Source organism: Odocoileus virginianus, chromosome 6 (genome assembly GCF_023699985.2).
Source record: "Odocoileus virginianus isolate 20LAN1187 ecotype Illinois chromosome 6, Ovbor_1.2, whole genome shotgun sequence".
In the NCBI taxonomy this organism is placed as follows: domain Eukaryota; kingdom Metazoa; phylum Chordata; class Mammalia; order Artiodactyla; family Cervidae; genus Odocoileus; species Odocoileus virginianus.
This window is the reverse complement of record NC_069679.1, coordinates 50,105,141-50,124,502: the sequence shown is the minus strand read 5'-3', so window position 1 is coordinate 50,124,502 and position 19,362 is coordinate 50,105,141. Positions and strand designations below refer to the sequence as shown.

Sequence of the window (19,362 nt, the reverse complement as noted above, 5' to 3'; positions counted from 1 at the left end):
CCAAGATCTCCCAGCAGCAGGGCAGATATGCACATCCAGGTCTGTCTGACTATAAGTCTCATGCTTTTCTTTATAGCAAAGTATCTCTCAAGAGATTTGCCCTCATTTACATTGTTCCTTTCTCTTTTAGTTTTTCCTTATTTGCTAAGATAGTTTCATTTTTCAAGAAAAAATTGTTTCTTAAAAAAAAAATAAAACTTTTTTTTTAAATTAGGAAAACAAGTGGGTAAAATGGTAAGAGTGCGTATATATATATATACACACTTCATATTGCCTTCCACTCTTTCTTTTTCTCTTCCTTCTCTTCATCTCCCTTCCTTCCTCAAACTCCCCCTGCTTACCTGTATGTGGTTACAGAGAGAAGGAGTAGATATACAGTAAGAAAGCCATTGGGTGAGATGCCTGTTATGGCACAGTACCTAACTATGCATCTGTTTGATACCCTTTCTATCAAAGGACTCAAGTACCCAACCAAGGTCACTTAGGTTCCAGGGTTCCTAAAACAAAATGATTTAATATGCCATCATCTGTGTTCTCCTCCCCTTATTTTAAATTAGAGATGAGCTATGTGATAGAAACCAATGGAGACCATGGGCATCAAAAGATGAACGAAGAGCCAAGGGTGGTTCCTTTGGTGAAAGAAGTATCTCTGGGCTGGATGTCTTCTCTGTGCCCTGCATACCCACCTTCAGACCTCTCAGCTGTGCTCAGCTCTACAAGGCCAATCAGAATGGAACATCAATAGGCTCTTCTTCCGTATCCTATGCTTTTTGATTGGGCTCAGCCCTCTGTTACTTGCTGGGACTCTGACTGATAAATCCTCTAAGGTACAGGTATGTGTGGGAAAGACCTGTTAATATAGAGCTTAAGATTTACTCTCTTTTGTTCCAAGGGACAGAAATAGGACCAATGGTTAGGAGTCAGAGGAAGAAAAGGTTCATTCTTTATGAAAAACCCTCTCCTCCCCTGGTTGGAGAGGGATTGACATGTTAGGAAACAGATCAGATGAGATCACTGTCAAGGTTCTTTCTAACTTGGAGTATCTATTTTTTAATTTGGAGTATCTATTTTGGTCAAGAACTCTCCCTATCCCCTTTTCAAATTTTTTCTACTTTATTTTACTTTATTTTTCCTCCTTGAAAATCTAATAAGCTTAAATTAAACTTGCTTTTCTGGGTTGGAGAGGTGGGGTGGAGTGGACCATGGATTAAGATAAGAAATTGGCAAATGTTCAGTGTTTGAAGCTTGAAAACAATCTGTTTGTGCACTCACCCTTTCTATCAATATACAAATACCATGATTTGTTTGACTTGTTTTGCACTTTTCCTGACCTTTTTCATCCTGTGTATACCCAGGAGCAAATGGCTCCACGAGGAATTTTTCTACACTACAAAATCTTTGTTTTATTCTTTCAGTTGTTACTTAAATTGGTAAGAGTTTTGCTCTTTTTATAAAAAGAGATGATTCTAATTTGAATGAAATAGCATTAGAATCTCTGAAAGATAATCCTTAAAAATCAGATGGAAACCTACCCCCACTGTCCTCTAAACTCAGAGGTTCCAGCATCAGGCTTGCCCAGTGTGTCTTAGCTGTGGTGTTAAGAGAGAATTCCAAAATGTAGAATGGGCTTTCCTTTACTAATTTTCTCTAGGTCAAAATGGGTCAGCTCCAAGTTTGATATTTTCTAGAAAGCAGTGATATCAGTGGTCCCATACCCTAAACCTATCCATCTTCTAAAAGTGAGCTTCTGGCTGCTTAGAAGCAAGGATCCAGAGAGGGCTGGTCTGAGAGATTTGCTCTGCAAGGCTCTGAGGAGATCATTCTGGTCCAAGGCAATGCTCATTCTGGATAACTATAATTCCCAAGAATTATGAGAACAGTTTGAATTGGTATCTTCTGGGCATCAAAACTCCCAAACCTCTTCCTACGTTTTTTTAAACTAAACTTTAGTTGATTTATAATATTGTGTTAGTTTCAAGTGTACAGCAAAGTGACTCACCTACATAGGTCCATCCTTCTTGCTGCAAATGGCAGTATTTCATTTTTTTTTTTTGGCTAATATTCCATTGTGTTTGCATATGCACACATCTTTTTAAACCAGTTATCTGTTGGCACTTGAGTTGTTTGTAAAAATCCTGCTATGAACATTGAGGTGCATATATCTTTTCAAATTAGAGTTTACATCCTTTCAGGATATACACCCAGCAGTGGGATTGCTGGATCATATGGTAGCTTTATTTTTTAGTTTTTTTTTTTCAAATAGCCTCCATACTGCTCTCCATAATGACTATACCAATTTACATTCCCACCAACAGCGTAGGAGGGTTCCCTTTTCTCCACACCCTCTTCATATGTAAATCTTTTGATGATAAGACTTATTTGAAGGTAGTAGACTTTTTGATGATGGTCATTCTGACCATGTGAGGTGATATCTCATTGTGGTTTTGATTTGTATTTATTTAATAATTAGCAGTAGTGAGCATCTTTTCATGTGCTGGTTGGCCATGTCAGAGAAAAGACTATCTAGGTCTTCTGCCCACATTTTCATTAGATGGTTTATTTCTTTGGTACTGAATTGTAGGAGCTATTTATATATTTTGTAATATTAACCCTTTGTCAGTTGCATCATTTGCAAATATTTTCTCCCATTCCATAGGCTGTCTTTTGTATTGTTGATGGTTTTCTTTGCTATAAAAAAGCTTTTAAGTTTGATTTGGTCTCATTTGTTTACTTTTGCTTTTATTTCTTTTGCCTTGGGAGACTGATCTAAGAAAATATTGCTACAATTTATGTGCAAGAATGTCCTGCCTATGTTCTCTTCTATGAGTTTTATGGTATCACCTCTTATATTTAGGTCTTTAAAGCAACTACAGTTTACTTTTGTATATACTGTGAGGGAGTATTCTAACTTCACTGATTTACATGCAGCTGTCCAGGTTTCCCAACACTACTTGCTAAAGAGATTGTCTTTTCTCTATTGTATATTCTTGCCTCCTTTAGTGTAGATTAATTGACTTTATATGCATGGGTTTATTTCTGGGCTCTCTACGTGTTCCATTGATGTATAAATCTGTTTTTGTGCCAATACCACACTGTTTTGATTATTGCAACTTTATATCATAGTCTGAATTCTGAAAGGGTTATGCTTATAGCTTTGTTCTTTTTCCTTGGAATTGCTTTGAAAATTCTGGGTCTTCTGTGGTTCCATATAAATTTTGGAATTATTATTTTTCTAGTTCTGTAAAAAAATGTTATGGGTATTTTGATAGGGATTGAATTAAATCTGCAGATTGCTTTGGGAAGTATGGTCATTTTAGCAATATTTGTTCTTCCAGTCCAAAAGCATGGGCTATCTTTCCATTTCCTTGAATCATCTTCAGTTTCCTTTATCAATGTTTTATAGTTTTCAGCATATAAGTCTTTCACTTTCTTGGTAAACCTTATTCTTAGATATTTTATTTCATCTTTTCATGTGATTTTAAACAGGGTTTTTTTTTTTTAATCTTCTCTTTCTGATATTTCATTGTTAGTGTAAAAAAATAGAACAGATTTCTATATGTTAATCTTGTACCTTGTACCTTCTGAATTCATTTAATAGTTCCAGTAGTTTTTGCGTGCAGTCTTTAGGGTTCTCTGTAGAGATTATCATGTCATCTGTACATAGTGACAATTTTACCTCTTCCTTCCAGTACAATGTTGAATAGAAACAGTGAGAGTGGGCATCCTGTCTTGTTCCAGATTTTAGTGGGAAGGCTTTCAGCTTTTCACCATTTAATATTATATTGGCTGTTGGTTTGTTGTAAATGGCTTTTATTATGTTGAGAAATGTTCCCTCTAAAACCACTTTAGTGAGAGTTTTAATCATGAATGGATGTTGAATTTTATCAAATAGTTTTTCTGCTTCTATTGAGATGATCATGTGTTTTTTGTCTTTCCTTTTGTTGATGTGGTATAACATATTGACTTTTCATGTGAACCATCTTTGAGACCTGGAAATGAATCCAACTTGGTCATGGTGTACGATCCTTTTTATGTATTGTTGAATTTGGTTTGCTGGTATCTTGTTGAGGATTTTGAAACTATATTCATCAGTGATACTGGCCTGTAATTCTTTTTGTGTAATGTCTTGTCTGGTTTTGGCATCAGGGTGATGGTAGCTTCATAAAATGACTCTGGGAGCATTACCTCCTCTTTAATTTTTTGGAATAGTTTGGGAAGGATGGGTACAAGTTCTTCTTTGAATGTCTGGTAGAATTCCCCAGTGAAGCCATCTAGTTCTGGACTTCAGTTTGCAGGGAATTTTTTTGTTACAAATTATATTTTACTTCTGGTGATGGGCCTGTTCAAATTATCTGTTTCTTTTTGATTCATTTTTGACAGTCTTTATGTTTCTAAAACTTGTCTACTTTGTCTAGGTTGCCTAAGCTCACTTTTAGGTGAGCTCCACAATTTTTTGGCATATAACTCTTATATGATTCTCTTAGGATTTTTAAAATTTCTATAGTATCAGTTGTTATTTCTCATCTTTCAATTTATTATTTTATTAATTTGGGTTTTCTCTTTTCTTCTTGGTGTGTCTGTCCAGCAGTTTCTCAATTTTGTTTATCTTTTCAAAAAACTGGCTCTTGGTTTTATCAATCTTTTGTATTTTTTTAATCTCTATTCATTCCTACTCTGACCTTTATTTCCTTCTGTTGACTCTGGGCTTTCTTTGTTGTTTTTCTAATTCTTTTAGGTGGCAGATTAAATTATTTTGAGTTTTTCTTTTTTTTTTTTTAGGAAGGCCTATATTATTGTGAACTTCCCTCTTAAAACTGCTTTTGTTGCATCTTATAGCTTCTGTAAGGTTGTGTTTTCATTGTTGTCTCAAGGTATTTTCTGATTTCTTCTTTGATTTCACTGTTGACCTGCTGGTTTCTTAATAATATGTTTAGTCTCCACATGTCCATTTTTTCTTTCTGTGGTTGACTTCTCATTTCATGGAAATCTTTCTTGAAGATCTGGCTGAATAAGAGGTCTGCCAGTTTCCAGTTGGTTTTCTGTGAGAATCGCTCCACATGTAGATGTATTTTTGATGTGTTTGTAGGGGTAGGTGAACTCCACATCCTCCTGTTCTGCCATCTTGATCCTCCCCCTCTTCCCACTTCTTTAATAGACTGTTCTTCAAGTCCCAGGCAGAACACAATCTTCATGGGACAAAAGAAGAATCTTCAGGCAACAAGGGCATGACCTGGCCATCTCTATCATCTCTGAACTGAGCAGAGGAGGAGGATAAAGCCCAGCAGTGGTAGATCTCACCTCTTTTATACTCTTCTCCATAGCTTCAGTTTCATCCAAGGGAGATATGTAATAAGGGCAGATAGATTCATATGCTGGGTATTGAATCAACAAAGCTTATGCTGGAAATTTTGTGAACAATGTCAGAAACTGGTGATTAAAATCCAAGACCTCCCTGAGCTGGTAATAAACAAAGGCATTTTTTTTTTAATTAAAACCAGACCACTAATCAATAAACTGTGCAGCGTAAGCTCTAGTACTGTGGTTATTTTAGCCAGTCCTACTCACCTCTGCAAAACTGTTGTTTTGTAAAGAATCAAACCAGATGAGAGAGACGCATGTTTGATAAATGAACACATACCAAATGTGTCTTCATTTGGAGTAAAATCAAGCACTGCAACATGGAGCAGCCACCCAGAAGGCAGCCACTCAGTTTTTTAGAAGGAGGGCCATGTTCCCAAGAGAGTGGCAGCCAGAACAGGTCACCAGAGCACCAAGCTTGCAGTGCTACTAGGTGAGTTTAAAAAAAGAAGAGACAAGTAGAGGTGACACTAGAAAAGCAGCCCTGAAACATGAAGTGAAGAAAGAGCTTTGGATTCTAGCTCTGGTCCTGTCACAAAAGAATGGGTAAGGACAGACTGCCTTTCCTTCCTGGCTTCTAAGCCTTCATCAATAAAATAACTGCATGGGCTATATGGATTGGGGTCCTTCTAAACTTGCAATGTTGGGATTCTCTGATGTCCATTAAAAGTTATTTTCCTATGACACCGTGGGACCAAAAGTGACAATTTCAATTTAACGACAGAATCATTAATTTTCAAAAGAGTTTAGCAATCCTGAAAAAACTTGTACCCTGCCCCAAAGGTGTACAGCACTCAGTGAACCACTTCTGCGTCTTCTGGCCAAAAGCTGCTCTAAGTAACCTTTGGTTGATGGATAGTTTTCAGTCAGAAGGAGGATTTTGTTGGCCTGAAGAGAACTCCAGTGTGGGCTGATGACTAGCAGTGAAGCAGAAGAGCAAGGGGATATTAGGAATTAAGGAATTCTGGCAGCATTTCATTTCAGATGCCTTCAAAGTACCCTTTATCATTATTTTTTTTTCTTAGTTTGCTACTTTGCAAAGGCTATGACTTCCCTCTGGTTTCAACCAGGTATAGACAATTTGAAATGAGTATTTGTTGCTCCAATGATAAGTTTAAAGTTTTCAGAAAGAAAGCAGTATTCTGACTCAGGAGCTGACAGCAGTTCATCTGTGAACAAGGGAAAACTACTTGCCAACACACTGGTTCCACTGGTAGTGCTGGAGATAGCCCTGGGGACAGCTGCACCTGTAGCCGCCGATGATGTTCTGGCAGCCGTGCTGGCAGCGATGGTTTCCCTCACACTCATCCACATCTGAAAAAGAAGGCAGAGTTGCCTTTAAGTCACATCAGTGCCTGCCTCAGAGGTATTCTCTGAAGCAACATTTATCAGCATATGAATGTGAAAGGCAATTTTAGTAAGACATCTGACACATAAAAAAATTGTTCAGTTGCTAAGTTATGTCTGATTCTTTGCAGTCCCATGGATTGCAGCATGCCAGGCTTCCCTGTCCTTCATGGTCTCCCAGAGTTTGCTCATATTCATGTTGGTTGAGTCAGTGATGTTATCAAACCATTTCATCCATTGCCACCCCCTTCTTTTGCCTTCAATCTTTCCCAGCATCACCAATATTCTACCACCAAAAATTTCAAGAATATCTACTCTGGAGCTTTTGATAAGTCCAAGGGAAAAAAATCCCTGGTAAAATCCACAAATAAAAATAATGAAGACACTAATGGAAGGCACAAGAATACACTGTAGGATAGCTGTGTAAACTATATTTCCTTACTTGTGCCAGAATTGGAAACCAAAAGGTCAGTAAAAAACAAAATCCTAAAAAATAAGAGTAAAATGTTTAATCATGTGTTGGCAGAAGAGTTATTCCTTATATACTTAATCTACATTGAGGGAATGCTTTCAAGATTCTGGATCCAGTGACTAGAAAATTAAGTGATCAAATTCAGGAATCTAGCTGTTTTTCTTGATTGGGTCATTTCCAATTAGACTAAATTAACAACTGAGCAGAAAGTCTTGTAACATTCAGGAAAAGCATGTGTTAAGGACATGGTCAAGCATGAAACAAAAGATGGATCTCTAAGATATGGGACTTGTACAAACCAGAGAAAACATTCCCATCTTCAGCTGGCTGTCTCCCCTATGCTCAGTTCTGATGTCTCATAGAGGATGATGATGCAGGTATTTATAGGCCACCTCATGAGGACCAACTAGCTGGACCAAGCTGAAGGCTCTACCTACCTTCACAGCTTGCGCCACTCGGATCAAGTGAGAAGCCCCGCTGACATTCACAAGTGAAGCTTCCAGGAGTGTTCTGGCAAATGCCCTTTGACCCACACAGGTTGATGTCAGAGGTGCATTCATTGTTATCTGTAAGAAGCAGAGGGAGAAAGGAGAGGGTGGGACTTCCCCGAAGCTCTCTTTGTGTTGTTTAAAAGGAAGAAAGAAGGGTAATTTGCTCAGAAAAGACCAATAGCTTTTCACAACATGCATGCATGTACACACAGGCACACATACATGTATTCACATATTTTCTTGAGTTTTACCTTCTTATTCCAACAGCAGAAGCCCCTGAAAACAAAGCCTTCAAGGAATAACTACATGGGACTTTCCCTCTCCCACTTACCAATGCAGGCAGTATGGTGCTGGGTAAATCCAGGAGGACATTTACATGTGAAGCTGCCAATGGTATTAACACACAGGAACTGGCAGTTGTGCTGCTTAGTTGCACACTCATCAAGATCTGTAAGAAAATGCAAGATGGGCATTGGAATTTAGCTGAAGCCCAGGAAACTAGAAGCCACCCTAGAGAGTAGCTCTGAGTTTTCATTTCTACATCTCAAATGACCTGGTCAGAATGGGACCACAGCATATGGTTAGGAGGAACCCGGGAGATAAGGCTTTGTTTTAACGATAAAATGTGGTTTCAATGCAGACCAAAAATGCCTTTCTTTGGTGATCCAAGAAAAACCCATTCCCTTTAGTTATAGGAAAGCAGAATTTTCTCAACAAAGAAATGTCCAATACATCATAAAATTTACATAAATTACAAAATGAAATAAAAGATTAAGGATTCTCAAAAACTTCCAAAGCATGAAAAAATCTCTTCAAGTTGAAATATAAAAGTAATTATTGAGGGTAAAAATGAATTTTCTCTGCTTGGTTTCTTGTTTGCTGTTTTTTAATCTTCTCAAATGAAATGGTCAACTAGATCAAACCAAACCAAACTAACTGCTTTGTTTAGAGTTTCTCCTTTGGATAAAACAAAATTGAGCAATCAGGAAGGGAAAAAAAAAAACTCATTCTGATAAGCCAATACCAATTTTAAAAAAGACTATCTACAATATTTATCCAAGATTATTTTCCACTTTCTCAATAAAATCCTGTTTTGACCAGGCCTCTTTCCTCACTGCTTGGAACCTGTAGGTTCTCTCTTCACACCACTGCTATTTAAAATCTCAAGAGATACAAAGTGTGTTCCAATTTTTAGTTGAATTTTAATTAAAAAAAAACTGCTGTGAATTTAGGAATCTACCTACCTTCCTGCCTGCCTGGCTCTCTGCCTGCCTCCCCCCCACCCCTTCCTTGTGATCTTCTTTTATCACTGCAGACAGAGTTGTGCTTGGAACTGCAGATCTGTGCCAGTTCCTGGCTAGACTAATATCTGGAGTGGGCTTGAACTGAAAGAACTGCCCATAATTCTCCTAGTGCTGACATCTCTTAAAAATGAGCCAATCCTGTGTTCTTTCTATAGCTGGGGAGTTGCTGTTTCTGCTTTTGGCATTATTGACAGCTGTATGTCTCCTGCTAGCAGGTGTCCTCCCTGCTCTATGACCCCAGGGGCTTTGCTAGAGCATCATCACATGTTTGCTGCAGCTTATTACCTGCAAACAGGTGAGGGGGACAACTCAGTGGTTTTTAAAGAATTTTCATTGTATATTGGGGTGTAGTTGATTAACAGTGTTGTGTTTTAGTGTACAGCAAAGTGATTCAGTATACATATACACAGATTTATTCTTTTTCAAATTTTCCCCCCATGTAGGTTATTGCAGAATATTGAACCAAGTTTCCTGTGCTATATGGTCAGCCCTTGTTGGTTATCTATTTTATACACAGTAGTGTATATAAATAAGTTCTAAACTCTCAATTTATCCTTCCCCTTCCCCCAGCTTTCCCTTCTGGTAACCATAAGTTAATTTTCTATGTTTGTAAGTCTGTTTTTGTTTTGTAAATAAGTTCACTTGTATCATTTTTTTTAAGATTCTGCATATAAGTAATATCATATGATATTTGTCTTGGATTTACTACACTTAGTATTATAGTCTCCATGTCCATCCATTTTGCTGCTGCTGCTAAGTCACTTCAGTTGTGTCCGACTCTGTGCAACCCCAGAGACGGCAGCCCACGAGGCTCCCCCCTCCCTGGGATTCTCCAGGCAAGAACACTGGAGTGGGTTGCCATTTCCTTGTCCAGTGCATGAAAGTGAAAAGTGAAAGTGAAGTCGCCCAGTCGTATCCGACTCTTAGCGACCCCATGTACTGCAGCCCACCAGGCTCCTCCGTCCATGGGATTTTCCAGGTAAGAGTACTGGAGTGGGGTGCCATTGCCTTCTCCAATGGTATTATATCATTAGTGACTGAGTAATACCCACTGTATATATGTACCACATCTACTTCATCCATTCATCTGTTGTTGGACATTTAGGTTGCTCCCGTGTCTTGGCTGTTGTAAAGAGTGCTGCAATGAACACTGGGGTGCATGTAAACTTTTGAACCATGGTTTTCTCCAGATACATGCTCAGGAGTAGGATTGCTGGACAATATGGTAGTTCTGTTTTTCATTTTTAAAGGAACTTCCAAGCTATTCTGCAGAGTGGTTGTACCAATTTACATTCCCATCAGCAGTTTAGGAGGGTTTCCTCTTCTCCACACCCTTTACAGCATTTATTATTTGTAGACTTTTGATGGTGGTCATTCTGACTAGTGTGAGATGAAATCTCATTGTAATTTTGATTTGCATTTCTCTAACAATTAGTGATGCTGAGCATCTTTTCATGTGGCCATCTTTGGAGAAATGTCTATTTAGATTTTTCATCCATTTTTTGATTGTGTTGTTTGATTGTTTTGCTATTGAGCTGCATGAGCTGTTTGTAGATTTTGGAGATTAATCCTTTGTCAGTTGCATCACTTGCAAATACTTTCTCCCATACTGTGAACTTTTTTTTCATTTTGTTTATAGTTTCCTTTGCTGTGCAAAAGCTTTTGAATTTAATTGGGTCCCATTCATTTATTTTTCTTTCTGTTTCTCTAGAAGATAGCTTGAAAAATACATTGCTGCAACTTAAATCAGAGAGTGTTCTGCCTATTTTCCTCCAAAAGTTTTACAGTATCACGTTGGATATTTAGGAGTTTAATCTATTTTGAGTTTATTTTTGTGTATGGTGTTGAAGACTACATTCTTTTATGTGTAGCTGTCCAGTTTTCTGAACTGTCTTTCCTCCATTGAATAGTCTTGCCTACTTTGTCATAGATTAATTGACCATAGGTGCATGGGTTTGTATCTGGGCTTTCTATCTTGTTCTATTGATTCATATTTCTGTTTTTGTGCCAATAACATTACTCTTTTGAAGACTGTAGCTTTGTGGGATAGACTGAAGTGAGTGCTCCATTTTTCTTTCTCAAGACTGCTTTGACTATTTAGGGATTTTTAGGTCTCTATACAAATGTTAAATTTTTTTTGTCCTAGTTCTGCAAAAAATACCACTGGTAATTTGACAGGGAGAGCCCTGAATCTGTAGATTGCCTTGAGTAGCATAGTCATTTTGACAACATTGTTTCTTCTAATCCAAGAACATGGTATATTTTTCCATCTGTTTGTGTCATCTGCAATTTCTTTCATTAGCGTCTTTCAGGTAGAGGTCTTTTGCCTTTTCAGGTAGGTTTATTTCAAGGTATGTTATTCTTTCTGACGAAAGACTGTTTCTTTAATTTCTCTTTCTGATCTTTCATGGTTAGTGTATACAAATGAAACAGATTTTTGTGTATTAAATTTTTATCCTGCAACTAAATTACCAAATTGATAGACGTGCTCTCAGTTAAGTTCAGTTGCTCAGTTGTGTCTGACTCTTTATGACCCCAAGAACTGCAGCACATCAGGCTTCCCTGTCCATCACCAACTCCTGGGGCTTATTCAAACTCATGTCCATCGAGTCGATGATGCCATCCAACCATCTCATCCTCTGTTGTCCCCTTTTCCTCCCACCTTCAATTTTTCCCAGCATCAGGGTCTTTTCCAATGAGTCAGTTCTTTGCATCAGGTGGCAAAAGTATTGGAGTTTCAGTTTTAGCATCAGTCCTTCCAATGAATATTTAGGACTGATTTCATTTAGGATTGACTGATTGGATCTCCTTGCAGTCCAAGGGACTCCCAAGAGTCTTCTCCAACACCATAGTTCAAAAGCATCAATTCTTCGGTGGTCAGCTTTCTTCATAATCCAACTCTCACAACCATACATGACTACTGGAAAAGCCGTAGCTTTGACTAGACAGACCTTTATTGGCAAAGTAATGTCTCTGCTTTTTAATACGCTGTCTAGGTTGGTCATAGCTTTTCTTCCAAGGAGAAAGCATCTTTTAATTTCATGGCAGCAGTCACCATCTGCAGTGATTTTGGAGCCCCCAAAATAAAGTCTCTCACTATTTCAGTTGTTTCCCCATCTATTTGACATGAAGTGATGGGACTGGATGCCATGATCTTAGTTTTCTGAATGTTGAGTTTTAAACCAACTTTTTTCATTCTCCTCTTTCACTTTCAAGAGGCTCTTTAGTTCTTCACTTTCTGCCATAAGGGTGGTGTCATCTGCATTTCTAAGGTTATTGATATTTCTCCCAGCAATTTTGATTCCAGCTTCTGATTCATCCAGCCTGGCATTTCATATGATGTACTCTCCATATAAGTTAAATAAGCAGAGTGATAACATACAGCCTTGACCTACTTTCCCAATTTAGAAGCAGTCTGTTGTTCCATGTCCAATTCTGTTGCTTCTTGACCTGCATACAGATTTCTCAGGAGACAGGTCAGGTGGTCTATTATTCCCATCTCTTTCAGAATTTTCCACAGTTTGTTGTGATCCACACAGTCAAAGGCTTTCGCATAGTCAATAAAGCAGAAATAGATGTTTTTCTGGAACTCTCTTGCTTTTTCAATGACCCAACAGATGTTGGCAATTTGATCTCTGCTTCCTCTGCCTTTTCTAAATCCAGCTTGAACATCTGGAAGTTCACGGTTCACCTACTGTTGAAGCCTGGCTTGGAGAATTTTGAGCATTACTTTGTTAGCGTGTGAGATGAGTGCAATTGTGCAGTAGTTTGAGCATTCTTTGGCATTGCCTTTCTTTGGGATTGGAATGAAAACTGACCTTTTCTAGTCATGTGGCCACTGCTGAGTTTTCCAACTTTGTTGACATATTGAGTGCAACACTTTTGCAGCATCATCTTTTAGGATTTGAAATAGCTCAACTGGAATATGATTGCCTCCACTAGCCTTGTTCATAGTGATGCTTCCTGAGGTCCACTTGACTTCACATTCCAGGATGTCTGGCTTTAGGTGAGTGGTCACACCATCGTGGTTATCTGCGTCATGAAGATCTTTTTTGTATAGTTCTTCTGTCAATTGTTGCCACCTCCTCTTAATATCTTCTCTGCTTCTGTTAGGTCCATACCATTTCTGTCCTTTATTATGCTCATCTTTGAATGAAATGTTCCCTTGGTATCTCTAATTTTCTTGAAGAGGTCTCTAGTCATTCTCCTTCTATTGTTTTTCTCTATTTCTTTGCATTGATCGATGCAAAGAAACTGAGGAAGGCTTTCTTACTCTCCTTGATGTGCTCTAGTAGTTTCCTAATAGCATCTTTAGGATTTTATATGTATAGTATCATATCATTTGGGTTTTCCTGATGGCTTAGATGGTAAAGAATCTGCCTGCAAACAGTGACAGTTTTACTTCTTTTCCAATTTGGATTTCTTTTATTTCTTTTTCTTCTCTGATTGTTGTGGCTAGGACTTCTACAACTATGCTGAATAGAAGTGGTGAAAGTGGACATCCTTGTCTTGTTTCTGAACTTAGAGAAAATGCTTTCGCTTTTCACTGTTAAGTATGATGTTAGCTGTAGGTTTGTCTTATATGGCCTTTATAATGTATGTTCCCTCTATGCCTATATTCTGGAGAACTTTTATCATAAATGCCTGGTGAATTTTGTCAAAAGCTTTCTCTGCATCTATTGAGATGATCATATGGTTTTTTTTTTCTTCAATTTGTTGATGTGTTTTATCACACTGATTTGCAGATACTGAAAAATCCTTGCATTTCTGGTGTAAATCCCCTTGATCATGGTGTATGATCCACTTAATGTATTGTTGGATTTAGTTTGGTAGTATTTTGTTGAGGATATTTGCATCTAAGTTCATCAGTGATATTTGCTGTTGTTGTTCAGTCGCTAAGTCATATCCAACTCTTTGTGACCCACCAACTGCAGCATGTAAGGCTGCCCTGTCCTTCACTATCTCCCTGAATTTGCTCAAACTCATGTCCATTGTGTCAATGATGTCATCCAACCATCTCATCCTCTGTCACCCCCTTCTTCCCTTGCCCTCAATCTTTCCCAACATCAGGCAGGGTCTTTTCCAATGAGTTGGCTCTTTGCATCAGGTGGCCAAAGTATTAGAGCTTCAGCATAAGTCCTTCCAATGAGTATTCAGGGTTGATTTGCTTTAGGATTGCCTGGTTTGACCTCCTTGGTGTCCAAGGGACTCTCAAGAGTCTTCTCCAGCACCACAGTTCGAAAGCATCAGTTATTTGGTGCTCAGCCTTCTTTATGGTCCAGCGCTCACATTTGTACATGACTACTGGAAAAACTATAGCTCTGACTATACAGAAATTTGTTGGTAAAATTATGTCTCTGCTTTTTGATATTCTGCCTAGGTTTGTCATAGCTTTTCTTCCTAGGAGCAAGTGTCTTTTAATTTTATGGCTGCAGTCACCATCCTCAGTGATTTTGGATCATAAGAAAATAAAATGTCATTGTTTCTACTTTTTCCCCATCTATTTACCATGAAGTGATGGGACCAGATGCTATGAATGCTAGTTTTTTTGAATGTTGAGTTTTAAGTGAGCTTTTTCCCTCTCCTCTTTTACTTTCTTCAAGAGTCTCTTTAGTTTCTCTTTGCTTTCTGGCATTGTGTGCATGTTAAGTCACTTCAGTCATGGCCAATTCTTTGCAAAATTATGGACTGTAGCCCACCAGGTTTCTCTGTCCATGGGATTCTCCAGGCAAGAATAGTGTAGTGGGTTGCCATGCCCTACTCCAGGGGATCTTCGCAACTCAGGGATCAAAGCTGAATACCTTGTGTCTCCTGAATTGGCAGGCTGGTTCTTTAGCGCTAGCCTGGGAAGCCCTAAAGTGAAAGTGTTAGTTGCACAGCCTTATCTGACTCTTTGTGACCCCATGGACTGTAGTCTGCCAGGCTCCTCTGCGCATGGGATTCTCCAGGCAAATATACTGGAGTGGGTAGGGGATCTTCCCGACCCAGGAATCGAACCTGGGTCTCTGGCATTGCAGGCAGATTCTTTGCTGTTTGAGTCATCAGAGAAGCCACTAGTATGGTATCATCTGCATCTCTGAGGTTGTTGCCATTTCTCCCGACAATCTTGATTCCAGCTTGTGCTTCATCCAGCCCCACATTTTACATGACGTATTCTGCATATGAGGTAAATAAACAGGGTTACAATATTACAGCCTTGATGTACTCCTTTCCCAATTTTGAACCAGTCCATCTTTCTAAGTCCAGTCCTCACAGTTGCTTCTTGACCTGCATACAGGTTTTCCAGGAGGCAGGAAAGGTGCTCTGGTGTTCCCATCTCTTTAAGAATTCTCCACAGTTTGTTGTGATCCACACAGTCAAAGGCTTTAGTGTAGTCAATGAAGCAGAAGTTTTCTTGGAATTCCCTTGCTTTTTCTATGATCCAGTGGATGTTGGCAGTTTGATTTCTGGCTCCTCTGCCCTTTCTAAACCCAGCTTGTGCATCTGAAGTTCCCTGCTCATGTATTGTTGAAGCCTAGCTTGAAGGATTTTCTGTCTTCCTTGCTAGCATGTGAAATGAGCACAGTTGTGCAGAAGTTTGAACATTCTTTGGCATTGCCCTTCTTTAGAATTAGAATGAAAACTTTTCCAGTCCTGCGGCCACTGCTGAGTTTTCCAAATTTGCTGGCATACTGAGTGCAGAACTTTAACATCATCATCTTTATTTGAAATAACTCAACTGGAATTCCATCACATTCACTAGCTTTGATTGTAGTAATGCTTCCTAAGGCCCACTTGAATTCACATTCTGGGATGTCTGGCTCTAGGTGAGTGACCAAACCATCATGGTTATTTGGTTCATTAAGACCTTTTTTTTACAGTTCTTCTGTGTATTCTTGCTACCTCGTCTTAATCTCTTCTGCTTCTGAAAGGTTCTTGCTGTTTCTGTCCTTTATTGTGCCCATCTTTGCATGTGCCCTTGATACCTCTAATTTTCTTGAAGAGATCTCTAGTCTTTCTCATTCTATTGTTTTCCTCTACTTCTTTGCATTATTCATTTAAGAAGGCCTTCTTATCTCTCCTTGCTATTCTCTGGAACTCTGCATTCAGTTGGGTATATCTCTCTCTTTCTCCTCTGCCTTTCGATTCTCTTCTTTTTTCTGCTATCTGTAAGGCCTCCTCAGACAACCACTTTGCCTTCTTGAATTTCTTTTTCTCTGGGATGTTTTTCATCACTGCCTCCTGTACATTGTTACAAACTGTCCATATTTCTTTAGGCACTCTACCAGAGCTAGTCCCCTGAATCTATATGTCACCTTCACTGTATAAGGGATTTAAGTCATTCATGAGTGGCCTAGTGGCTTTCCCCAGTTTCTTTAGTTTAAACCTGAATTTTGCTATAAGGAGCTGATGATCTGAGCCACAGTCAGCTCCAGATCTTGTTTTTCCTGACTGTATAGAGCTACTCCATCTTCACCAACAAAGAATATAATCAATCTGATTTCGGTATTAACTATTTGGTGATGTCCATGTGTAAAATCATCTCTTGTGTTGTTGGTAAAAGGTGTTTGCTATGACCAGTGTATTCTCTTGGCAAAACTCTGTTGGCCTTTGCCTGATTCATTTTGTATTCAAGGCTAAACTTGCCTGTTAGTTCAGGTATCTCTTGATTTCCTACTTTTGCACCCCAAACCCCCTGTGATGAAAAGGACATCTTTTTTGGTGTTAGTTCTGGAAGGTCTTGTAAGACTTCATAGAACTGGTCAACTTCAGCTTCTTCAGCATCAGTGGCTGGTAAATAGACTTGGATTACTGTGATGTTGAGTGGTTAGATTGGGAAATGATTTGAGACTGTTCTGTCGTTTTTGAGATTGCACCCAAGTACTACATTTGACTCTTTTTGTTGATTATGAGGGCTCATCCATTTCTTCCATGGGATTCTTGCCCACAGTAGTAGATATATATAATGGTCATCTGAACTAAATTCACCCATTCCCATCCATTTTAGTTCACTGATTCCTAAGATGTTGATGTTTACTCTTGCCATCTCCTGTTTGACCGTGTTCAATTTACTTTGATTCATGGACCTAACATTCCAGGTTCCTATGCAATATAGTTCTTTATAGCACTGGATTTTACTTTCACCACCAGACACATCCACAACTGAGCAATGTTTCTGCTTTGGCCCAGCCACTTTATTCTTTCTGGAGCTATTAGTAATTTCCCTCCCCTCTTTCCCAGTAGCATACTGGACATCTTCCAACCTGAAGAGCTCATCTTTCAATGTCATATCTTTTTGCCTTTTTATTCTGTTCATAGGGTTCTCACTGCAAGAATACTGGAGTGGTTTTGTCCTCCTCCAGTGGACCACCAGAACTCTCCACTATTACCCGTCCATCTTGGGTGGCCCTGCAGGGCATGGCTCATAGCTTCATTGAGTTACACAATCCCCTTCACCATGATAAGGCAGTGATCCATGAAAGGATGTAAGTTCTTACTGCCATTAAAAAAATTTTGGCTTTTTTTAAAAAGGTCTTTTTTCTTCCCTTCCTCTTTTGTTCTGTTTTTTTTGTGTGTGTGTGATTTGATGACTGACTTTACTGTTGTGTATGGATTCCTTTTTTTTTTTATTGTATGTGTATACCTATTACAAATTTTCAGTTTGCAGTTACCATGAGGTTTTGACATAGCAATCCACATATAAAAAGATTGTTTTGCTAGTCTCTTAATACCAAATCCTTTTCTAATATCCTGCATTTATGCTCTCCTCTTCTCACCATTTTTGGTTTTGATAGCATATTTGTGTGTGAATGATTTCCTACGTTTTCAGTCTGTTTGCCTTTACTAGTGAGGTTTTTCATTTGTAATTTTCTTATTTCTAGTTGTGGCCTTTTCTCTTCTGCCTAGAGAAGTTCCTTTCACATTTGTTGCAAAGCTGGTTTGGTGGTGCTGAATTCTCTTTGCTTTTGCTTGTCTGTAAAGCTTTTGATTTCTTTGTTGAATCTGAATAAGAGCCTTGCTCCGTAGATTGTTCTTGGTTGTAGGTTTTTTCCTTTCATCACTTTAAATACATTGTTCCACTCCCTTTTGGCCTGAAGAGTTTCTGCTGAGAAATCAGCTGTGAGTTACCTTGTATGTTAATACTTTTCCTTTGTGTCTTTACTTTTTGTTAGTTTGATTACTTTGTGTCTCAGTGTGTTCCTCACTGGATTTATCCTGGCTGGGGATCTCTGTGCTTCCTAGATTTGGGTGACTGTTTCCCTTCCCATATTAGGGAAGATTTCAGCTGTTATTTCTTCAAATATTTTATCAGGTCCTTTTTCTTACTCCTTTTTCTGAGACCCCCTATTGTGTGAACATTGCTGCATTTAATGTTGTCCCAGAGGTCTCCTAGATGGTTTTTATTTCTTTTCATTCTTTTATTGTGTTCCTCAGCAGTAATTTCCGCCATGTATCTCCCAGCTCACTTACTCATTCTTCTGTCTCACGTTTTCTGCTATTGATTCCTTCTAGTGTATTTTTTATTTCAGTTATTGTTCATCTGTTTATTTGTTCTTTATTTTTTCTAGGCCTTTATTAAAGACCTAGGTCTTATATCTTCTAGATCTGTGCCTCTATTCTTTTCCTGAGATCTTGAAACATCTTTACTATCATTACTCTGAATTCTTTTTTTTGGGTAGAATGCCTATCTCTACTTCACTTGGTTGTTCATCTGGGTTTTTAATTTTGTTCCTTCATCTGGGACAGATTTCTGTGCTCTCACATTTTATGTAACTTTCTGTGATTGCAGTATCCATGCTGCAGGCTGCAGCACTGTAGTTCTTGCTTCTGCTGTCAGCCTTCTAGTGGATGAGGCTTGCGCTGGCTTCCTTGTGGGAGGGTTTTTTTTTCCTGCCTGCTGGTGGGTGGAGCCTTTCTTGTCCCTCTGGTGGGCAGGGCTTTGTCAGGGAATGTGTTTAGCAGAAAAGACTTTATTCAGAAAGACTTTAAAATGGGCGGGGCTGTGTTTCTACCTTGTTGGTTGTGTGGCCTGAGAAATCAGAGCCTACATGCTGTTTGGAGCCAAGTCTTGATGAAAAAATGGCAGTCTCCACGAGGGCTCATGCCAGTGAGTACTCTCCAGAATCACTGCTTTTGGTGTCTTTGTTCCCACAGTGAGCCATAACCACCCCGCACCTCTTCAAGAGACCATCCAGTACCAGCAGGTAGGTCCAGCCCAGGTTCTTATGTGGTCACCACTTTTTTCTCTGGCTTCTGGTGTACACGAGAACTTGTATGTGCCCTACAAGTGTAGTGTTTCTATTTCCCCCAGTCCTGTAGAATTCTTGTGATCAGACCTCACTGGCCTTCAAAGTTAGATTCTCTGGGGGCTCCTCCTGTTCCCAGACCCCTAGGCTGGGGAGCCTGACCT

General features: G+C 38.9%; 1 protein-coding gene and 1 long non-coding RNA gene across 2 annotated transcripts in view; one reads left to right on the top strand and one right to left on the bottom strand.

Moving 5' to 3' along the window:
- FBN1 (fibrillin 1) overlaps positions 1-19,362 on the bottom strand; it is a 257,163-nt gene that overhangs the window by 7,179 nt on the left and 230,622 nt on the right. Inside the window, exons 61-63 of the mRNA XM_020888719.2 lie at positions 8,000-8,116; positions 7,615-7,743; positions 6,553-6,672 (exon numbers count right to left, since the gene is read on the bottom strand). Of these exons, the coding sequence (XP_020744378.1) occupies positions 6,553-6,672; positions 7,615-7,743; positions 8,000-8,116 (366 nt within the window). The remainder of the gene's footprint in view (positions 1-6,552; positions 6,673-7,614; positions 7,744-7,999; positions 8,117-19,362) is intronic.
- LOC110134318 (uncharacterized) overlaps positions 1-19,362 on the top strand; it is a 44,073-nt gene that overhangs the window by 5,935 nt on the left and 18,776 nt on the right. The window lies entirely within an intron of this gene.